Source organism: Vipera ursinii, assembly GCF_947247035.1.
Source record: "Vipera ursinii genome assembly, chromosome: 3".
NCBI lineage: Eukaryota > Metazoa > Chordata > Lepidosauria > Squamata > Viperidae > Vipera > Vipera ursinii.
In genome coordinates this window covers 77130522-77140749 of record NC_139516.1, presented here as the reverse complement: position 1 = coordinate 77140749, position 10228 = coordinate 77130522, and the positions used below count along the sequence as shown (strand labels likewise).

Below are 10228 nucleotides of genomic sequence, written 5' to 3'. Positions count from 1 at the left end.
CATTTGTTTTTTGCAACGATTCAGATTTGTTTTCACTTTCCCAGGTTCTGTTACACATTTCATTGCAGACCATAACTTCCCTCTTATCCTATCCCAGTAAATCCTCTTGCACAGGTCACAATTGTGAGGTTAAAAGAAAGCACACCTACCCGTTTTTGTTTTTGTTTTGCTTTAAGGAAATACAGAGGCATTTTAAATTTACTTGTAAATCTTTAAAAAAGCTAAAAACCTTAGCACTTTTCTTATGCTGATTTAGATATTGATTTGATAAATCATTTCTCACTTTAATGAAGCAACTAGAAAAGAGATTCCTGAGATTTAATTCTAATGAAAATTAAACTTGTCAAAGAACTCCTAAGAAATTACCAGAAAAAAAATCATGCATCATTTATTCACTCAATGATTTTTCCAATCTTTGAAATGAGACTGCAATTTCCCACGCATTTGTCTAACAAAATTTGTTTTATGAGTAATTTAGACAAAATGAAATAATAATGAAATTTCAAATTCTATATTTAATGATTTTCACAACTCACCTGCGATCCAACTATAATCTAAAGAAATATATTAAAGCAAAATATTATTTTTTCAAACATGCGAGGGTACTTTCATTGTAGCACTAAAGAATGCGAACACTTTATGGTCGATTTCAATGAATGTTAGTAAGCATTCCCAAACTGAAATCAAAATGAGAGTAGATAGGGAAGGAAAACAAGTGGAATATTCTGGTGATCTGCCTAATGCAGGGGTGTCAAACTGCTGTCCTGCGGGCCGGACGCATCATCTGGAAGCCGTGCCCACCCCATTGCCGGCAATGGTGAAAAGGCTCTGATACGTTGCGCAACGTCACGAGTTTGACATGTCTGGCCTAATGCCTCCTATGTCATGTCAAGCACTGTTTGTATTAGCAGAAAAAGTACTAGCAGATTTAAAATGGATTTTCCCAATGGGACCCTCTAGACTGGAGTTGCAGAACAATACAGTTCTTACCTCATACAGGTGGCAGCATTGTAGCAAACCTGATGGGGATGGTAAACCCTGGATATCAGTAGCAAAAGGCAGGAAAAGAAGCAGAAGAACGCGGAAAAAGGTCAGCTTCATTGCATCACATACATAAGTGGCATGGCAGAAACCACGCTCAAGCTCTTCCTCCTGCCACTAAGCAAAGCCCGCCCCTTGGCCACCACCAGTTCAAGGAAAGAACCATACTGTTCATATTTTTTTACATTTGTTGGACTTGCAAACAAAATGGACTTACAAACAGCCTTTTGGAAGATAACTCTTCATAAGTAGGGGACCAGTCTTATACTCCTTTATGTATCTATCCAGAAGTGAGTTGTGCTGAGTGTTATGGATTCTACTAAGTATAGGCTTTGGGTAGAAAAATCTGAGTAGATCTTTTAACATCTCAGAAACTAAAAATCATATTCTTCCTTCCTTCCTTCTTTCCTTGAACTTATGAAAAACCAAAAAACAAAAAACAAGTCAACCGTGGTATTAGTTTTATTTCATGAGTGGCCTTTTCCTCCCGAAAAGGGGAAAAAGTATATTGGAGTTCTTAAGATATTTATTATCTGTAATTTAACCTTTATCAGTGTATTCTTTTTATTAACATATTTTAATCAGCACTGCTTTTACCTTTGTGTCATAATTTTGTAGGCATCAGGGAGGAAACATTCAGTGTTCTCCATCTGGAAAGGGTCAGCATCACAGATCTTGTCATCTGTCCGTCCATAATTAGCACTCTCTATCATAATGACATCACTTCCTGGACACCGAAGATCAATGGAGTAGCCCTCACAGGACAGTTCTCTCCTTACCAAACCAAATGGTAGCGCTGCTCGACTAAAACCTAAAACAACAACAACAACAAACATATTGTATTATTAAATTATCTCCTTCCAAATAAGTTAAGAGAGATAACTCTAAAATACACTTTGGTGAACATGAGGGCATTTTAGACTTTTACCATTCCAAAAAATGTGTACCATCCATAGCCCACCCTGGATTTTCTATGTAGATGGATGGGAGTATTCATATAATAGAGCAGCTTGTTCGCATCCTTCTTGAGTCAGGGGTTAAATGTGGCCATTATTCTGAATGCATCATTTTATAAATAAACACATGGTTGAAATTTGTTCTTTAAAAAATAAATTATGAACTTCAAGAGATTACAGGAAACATCCAACAGATATTCAGGGTTCAAACAAGTCAAACTCTGGAAGAACAATGAATGGAATTTTTACTCTAAGTGAGCAGTGGCGGCTGAGTGGCTGGGTCATATTTTGGCCACCAGGTTTACAACCATACTTTCAGCCAGGACCTTTGCTTAACGAGCCCTAGTTTGTGTTCTAACTAATTTAATTATTTTTAACAGATGTTTATGATTGGCTTTCTTCATCCTGGGTCAGCCCCTGCGTTCACTTCACTTTAAACTCAAGCACTATGTCACAAGTATTATTTATATTCAATGCTTTCTCCCAGTCTACTGCTGAACTCAGAACAGCCTGAGAAGTTTACACAGCAAGGTTATATGTTCCCTGCCCCAAAATAACAGAAAAATAGGGCATTTGCTTGTTGAAAACAACCAAAACCAATACAATGTTACACTTATTAAACTTGATAATTTAAAACCAACGTGTTCCTCAAATTTTCAGCTTCTTTTGTTCATTTTGTTCCTTTCATCTCAGATCTTGTATATAGGTGTGTGGGATCTGTAATGGGCAGTAGCTTTCTGCTGAATGAGTTTTTTATGTTTTTTGAACTACATATTAATGTAACTTGTTTCCCTTTTTGTACAAACTATGATTTTATTCTCAAATAAATCTAATTATAAAAGGGTTCAGTGGCAAATTTTCAACCTAGAGCTCTAACAATAGCCAGAGAGTTGAAAACCTGGTTTGTAAAAACCATTTTTAATACTGATTATCCAAACACATTATTTCGGTCCTGATTTATTTATTATAAATTATCCTCTGTGGCCTGTAGTGACTGGAAGTAGCATGTATTCTAGCATGCATACTTAACCACTCAAAGTGGTTTTTAAACCATGGCAAGAAGCCACGTGCAAGATTTTCAGTGGATGCATCTGTCACCCAACCATTTCACATTAAATGTGATAACGTGAGCAGACAAATTGGGATTTCCATCTTTATCTGATGCTGTAAGTGTATAATCAACAGAAAAAACTACCTTGTTTTGAGCATTTCACACTTCTGCAAAGCCAGAATATTTGTCACAAGGTATGAAACTATTTGAACCAAGTCCAATTCTGTGAGAGCAGAATTCAAGGGCTATGTTGAGCCAGAAAGTGAAGCTTCTTGTGAAGGCTGCATTCTGCAACCTGTTTTGTTGTTTGTTTTTTTTTAAAAAAAAATAAGGATGGCATTGGGACATGTAACAAAATACAAAAGACATTCCAAGCATGTACAAAACCAGCTCTTTCGCTGGTAAACCATCACAGCAGTTGCACTAAAATCAAGGCTTTTTTATTTCCACAACAGGAGATTCAACTTTGAGTCAATATTAAACTCAGCACTTTTCTTCTTATTGTATTTACCCTCTGACAGCTGCAAGTTGCTGCCAGCTACTCTGCCAGCCTCAAATACCATTTTTTTTTATACACACAACTGAGTTAGCAACAGCTCTGTGCCTGACTGATAGCCTGTGCTAACTGGGAAATGCAACTGACACAGATGGAAAACAGTTATGAAAAACAGGTGGGAGTATAAAACAAGCCCCATAGCCTGGGGTTTATGAAGAAGAAACCTCACCACTGCACTTAATTTCATCTTATTTCTCTTCATTGTTTGGAGGAGAGGTCTAGAAGGTTTAGGACAGGGGTCTTCAAACTTGGCCCTTTTATGACTTGTGGACTTCAACTCCCAGAAATCCTCAGCCAGGGTGGCTGAGGAATTCTGGGAGTTGAAGTCCACAAGTCATAAAAGGGCCAAGTTTGAAGACCCCTGGTTTAGGAGGTATGATGATTATGACATAGAAATGTACCTCAGAGGAATGTGTGTGTGAGAGAGTGACTGTCTGTATATGTGTGTATTGACTCCTGGAGACTGTCTGAACAAGTCCCTGAAGACTTGTTTAGCAAGGTTTTGTGGAAGTGGTTTGCCACTGCTTCCTTCCTACATCTGAGAGAGAGTGACTGGCATGACTAGTCTGATTCCTTGGCCACTTCACCAAACTGGTGCTCACCTCAGTAATTAGGATATACTTATTTTGCCTCTATCAAGTCATCTGAAAAATAATAATATCTGAAACAAAGGACAACTGCCATTTTTCCCCCCAATCTGTTAGCTTTCATATAGGTTGCATGGGCTGGCACGGAATGACTAAATTGTAAACTCACACATCTACAGGGCATTAAGAAACAGACACCACAGGAATTCAAGAAATGCTACTTTATTGCTGTGTAGAGTAAGAGAATTTTGAAATCCAGCCCCAAACCTTCACTGTCCTTTTTAAGGACAATACACTCAAGATGAGATAATTCTCGTTCTCACACTTTCTACTTCCTCAGATTCAGTAACTGTTTTTCCTCTCCCACCACTTTCTCAAGGCTGGAACTAACTTCCTGAATCATGAGAGAAGAATAAAGTCTATCTTCTTCCTGGCCTAATATTAACTATTTCCACGATAGCTCTCTTTACAAGCTTTTCCATAAAAAGTAAAATAGGAACAATTCCAAATATTATAGTCCAAATTTCCTTATAGGAAATGTAAGAAATATAACCTCTAATAGAAAGCTTTGGGTGCTTTGTCCGGATTTTATTTTTTTCTTCAGTTCAACCATGTATTTATTGTGGAAAAAAACAGAACTATTACAGTATTTCAATTGAGGTTGCCAGGACTATAGAATTCAAAACCAGACAAAGTATCAGCAAATCCATGGCAACATGCTTTAATATTAAGAGACACCATCACTTGAATGGTGAAATACTTCTAGGAAAGTAGTTCAGCTGTATCCCTAAACCATGGGAATAAACGAACGCCAAGAAAATATGCATTAATAATTAAAAACAGAAGGAATATTCTTGAATTTGGTGGCTCAGAAGGACAGATTTATGGGGCAGAGAAAAACATTATACACTGCTGTCATCTAGATTTCTACAGTCTTTTTTCAACAATTCAGGAGAGGCAGTGGGAATGCAGCAGCATTAGAGTTAAAAAAAAACCAGATGGGAACACAGAGAGCTTTTTTTTTAAAGAGATTATCCTTCAACTTAGGTTGCTCTATATTTTGGGTTGCTGCTAAAAATAATAGTTAGGTTAAGCCTTGGTGAATTCCCAACAGAGGTAGCACATTCCTCACTACCATCACTTTTTTTCCCTTTTTTTAAAAGAAAGAGAAACAAGCTGTGAGAAGCTGAGATCTTGTTATGAAGTCCAACACATCATTAGTATTAAATAAGCAAAAACATATCAATCTTGTCATGATAAAAGATGAGAACTTTCCTACTTTAGGACCTGAGTGAAGGGTAGCAAATTTTTGGATGCTGACATAATTGCAGGTAAAAGTGCAGGTTAAAACAACAACAACAACAACAACAACAACAAAAACGGGTACGTGTGCTTTCTTTTAACTTCTCAATTATGTGTGACCTGTGCAAGAGGATTTATTGGGGATAGGATAAGAGGGAAGTTATGGTCTGTAATAAAATGTGTAACAGAACCTGGGAAAGTGAAGAGAAATCTGAATTGTTGCAAAAGACAAATGATCCTATGGAAGGAGAGTCAGAGAATCTCCATCTTAATTATGTTAAGATTCACAATTCGTAATTAGGTTAAACTGAGTTGGGAACAGCTTTGACAATCTTTCTCAGATGCCGCTGTGTTACCCTATCAATACTATGATCTAAGAATTAAATATATTAAATATATCCCCATCCAGAAGGCAAGTCCTAACAAAGGGGTGTTTTACTTTGCCATACAATTTGGGAAAACCGAGGTCTAGATCTTACTTCTCATTCCTGCATCATTGCAAAGTCTAGATTTAGGCCTGTGTGATACTTCCCAAGTCATGTTCTTAAAACTCACTAACCTTTCTCCCCCCCACACATCTTTCCACACATCTAGTTGTTCAGAAAAGACTTTGCCTCCTAAATACCCGCAGAAGCTACCCATTACTTTCACTGAGTATGTAAAGCCTCTTTTTGCTTACTGAATGTAAAGAAGCCAGTTGAGGTAACATCAAAGAAACACAGTTTTAGAGGAACAAAGTTCTTTCCAAAACATGCTTTACCACCATCAAAGGAGTGCTTTACTTAAAGTATGGTCAAAATGAAGGCCCTCCTTTCCAGTTGTGCACCACCCCACTTCAGTTGTGAGTAGAGAACAATCAAAATATATTGCTGTCATTAATGCTGAGCTGACAAACCATCCATTCAGATTTTCTGTACTGTAATTTACAAATGAACCTGTTCTTCAGAAATGATCTTGAAGGGAGGTACATAAACCGGTTTCAATAGAACTACGAAGATAATGCATGTGAAGTATGTTTAACACTTCAAAAAGAGATTTAAAGCAGAAGTGCTATCATAATAAGAATGCACTGTAAAACAATTCAAATATGTGTAATGATTTTAATAGGTTGCTTGGCATCTAGTTAGAAGATAAATGTATAGCTCATTCTTTAAAGGAATGAGAAGAAAAAGGAAATCCTGGCATTTTGGTGGTCAGAAATCAGCTGCATGCAATAAACAAAATTGTGAAAGGAAATTAGTTCTGGCTTGTCTAAAACAAGATGGAACATTTCTTCATTTCAATAAGCCACGTTAAACTCAATAATAGGTTTATATATCTGCTGTAGTTATCTACCTACAATGCAGATATGTAAGATTACACAGATATTCATAGAAATATGTGCTTTACAGGAAAAAAAAGTAGTCAAGAAAAGTAGGATAATTTGTATAGTGCAATTTCCATATGTCACTTTGCACACATATTTCTCTTGCACACTTGAAACAAAAAATTCCCTCTTCCCAATTTGGAAACTGTTAAACCTGTGGTACTTTATATTTGCAACATGTAGCAATTCATTACATAGTGTCACCGATAAAATTAATCACTCTTGGCTTGGTTCTCGATTATCTTTGGGACTGTTTGCTCCTGGAAGAATCTCCTTGTCCTATGTCACTCACGAAAGGATCTTGTAATTCACCCTCTACTGCACCACACCAGCTTTAGAGAATAATTTCTGGGTTTATTCATTAAATTTTATTTTTTATTGTTTTATTTATGCAGGTCTCCCAAAGTCTTATGGTTGGGGGCAGCATTTAATTATACAAAAAAGTTAAAAAAATCACATTCAGTTATTAAGCTAAAACTACACTGTGGAAAAACTAAGAACTAAAATATTTTCTAGAAAATCTTCTATTTGGGAGGAAAAAACAACAACATCTATGCCATTTAAATGCAAACAACAATGTCCTTGTAAGCATAAACACAGCTTCTTATTCATCTGCACTTAGATACCTTATCAAATTTGAGAAAAGGGAAACTGAATGAGGAAAAATAATGGTGAAAACACTCAACATACAAACCAGATACAGGAGAAACATTGTCTTACACATTTTTCTTCTAAAATAGGGGAAATACGTATGTACTATATTTGTCCAATAAATAAACCAGTTCTCTATGCTTATATTAGAAATTCGTACTTGGTTTTGTTGAAAATCTTTATGAAATATACCGTATGGTGTGCTTAATATAAACTTTTTTGTCCAATCCATTTGTTTCCACTAAGGAAGGCAAAGCAGCTAAAATAAACTGGGGTTTTTTTTCCTATAGACCTTAAGTCAGCTTTCCCAAGCAGTTAAAAACTGTTTGCAGAGATTTAGCAAACAACATGCTTTATTTGATTCATTATCCCTAACATTTGTTTAACTGTATTTCTGCAGTGAAGATATGCCAGAGTTAACACTGTTCTACAGTAATCAAGATGTAAAAATAAGGGTATATGCCCTTGACTATTTAAACTGCAAATTGCTACCATGGGATCTTGGGGAAGAGGGGGTGGGGACTTTCTTTTTTTAATTTATCCCCAAACAAGCAAATAAAAGAGACTGTGACATTTCAGTTTACATTAATATTGCATATATTTATTTCCTGTACATGACTCCAAGAAGTTGTATAAAAGTTATAAAACACAGTGTTCATAAAAATACGGATATTTCTATCAAGAATAAAATGATTGTCTTTTAAAATAAAACTTGTGCTAGTTTTGTTGAATGAGAAAAGTCATTTTGCAAATATCTCATTTTTTTTAAAAAAAATAGAATTGGTTAATATCTTTTTGACAATCTTGTTACACCAAAAATATGATGAAATAACGTGCAAAAATACATTTTAGTGCTTTTTGTTAAACAGATGCACTGTTTGATATTTTGTATTGATTATATTATGGCAGTATCTAGTATCAGTAACTATTGACAAGTTTAACATAAAAAGTAGATTATTTTCTTCTTTGGTCTGTTTTTTCTATCTTTTTTCTTTTGGTCTCATTTAATTGTGTGATTTTTTAAATATATTTAGAAGTTTTGTCCTTTATTGTAATTTTGTTAATTATATAAAAAAGAAAAGAGGATTTTTTAATGTTATTAATCAATCAAAAACACACCACAGAAAATTCAGTTCACTAATACTCATCACCTGAAATAGATCTGGTATTTACCACCTTGAACTGAGAACAAGGAATACATTCACATTCATATACAAGTTCTACTATTAAAATTATTAGGATTTTTTTCATTCTAAATTAGAGCAAAAATCTTAACTTTTTTTTTAAAAAATAGTTTAATAAGTACTGCTTCTAACACAGAACACTCATCAACTTCAGCTCAAACCCTGGCTCACTGTCCAGTCCTCGTTAGAACTCATGAAAATTTTAATTTGATTCCAATGAGGACAAAAATGTTGGCAAATAAACAAGTACATAAAATTTAAAATTAAGTCTCCATCTCATTGGTTAATGGATCAGAATATTACCATTAAAAAAAACATGAAATGAGTACTGTACTTTCTCTCATATGCATGAAATGCATTACAAAAACACAAAGACCAGGCATACAAACATACAGTATACATACAGTACATGTATACAGTAAAAACACAACCTCATCTATATTCATATAAAGCAACAGGGCTGTCTGATATATGGAGAAAATGGAAAAAAATCTCAAAAGAAGCAAATTAAAACCTACACATAAATAAAGATTTAAGGCTCAAGTGTTTGCTGTTGGGTGAAAATAGCTTAACATGTCTGTTCCATTATAGATATCATCACATACTGCAGTTTTTCTGCAAACATCATTGGATTTGAGCAGAATATACTAACACAATTAAGAACAAATATATCACACACAAACAATGCTGATGCACATAAGTCTAAACAGGCTTAAATGACAGGCACAATGTTATGAAAATGAATGTCTAATTTTCCACTTGTGTTTTATTCCTTATAATTGTCCTCTTTTTCAATTTGTAATACTAATTCAGAACAGACACGTCTGGTTGCAAAGAACTGTATAACAAGTTTATTTTTTTCCAGTTTTATATATATTAATATAATATCCAGACTTGGTTACTGAAGTACATTGTGAAATGTTTCTTTTGTTATTTTAGAAGCTTCAAGGCTGTTCGAAACACAGCTAGGTTATCAGCTAGTACTCTGACATCATGTTTATGTGTGTATTTTTCTCACATAAATTTGGCTATTTAACCACTACTTTGTTAAATAGCCAAATTCATGTGATAAAAATACATTCTTGGTGGTAGTTTTATATTCAATAATGATTAATAATGTTTTTGTAATGTATATAAAAAGTTGCTAGTTTCATAATGCTAGTATTTATTTTAAAACTTTGAATAGTTATTGCTTTTATTATTGAGGCTTTTAAACTGAAAGATAACATAAATTTTGTTAAAATAGACAACTGGATATAAATACACAAATGTTTGCTATATGGAACGTGGCAATTTTGTGCTTTTTACCTCTGTACACATGTATACATAAACATGTTCATAGATAGATAGATAGATAGATAGATAGATAGATAGATAGATAGATATAGATATAGATATAGATAGAGAGGGGGGGGCAAGAACATGTAAAATCAAGAGACAATATATTGTCTATTCAGCCAAATAATGTTCTTTCTAATAATGAACTTGAATGCAAAAAACCCATGAAAATGCTGATTTTTCTATTTATATTTCG

At 34.5% G+C, this 10228-nt stretch overlaps 1 protein-coding gene across 11 annotated transcripts in view; it reads right to left on the bottom strand.

Moving 5' to 3' along the window:
* The window catches only part of ADGRL2 (adhesion G protein-coupled receptor L2), a 222000-nt gene that overhangs the window by 96981 nt on the left and 114791 nt on the right, over window positions 1-10228 (bottom strand). For all 11 annotated transcript variants that reach the window (XM_083360567.1, XM_083360565.1, XM_083360571.1 and 8 more), the window contains exon 3: window positions 1639-1852. In XM_083360567.1, coding sequence (XP_083216693.1) covers window positions 1639-1852 — 214 coding nt within the window. The remainder of the gene's footprint in view (window positions 1-1638; window positions 1853-10228) is intronic.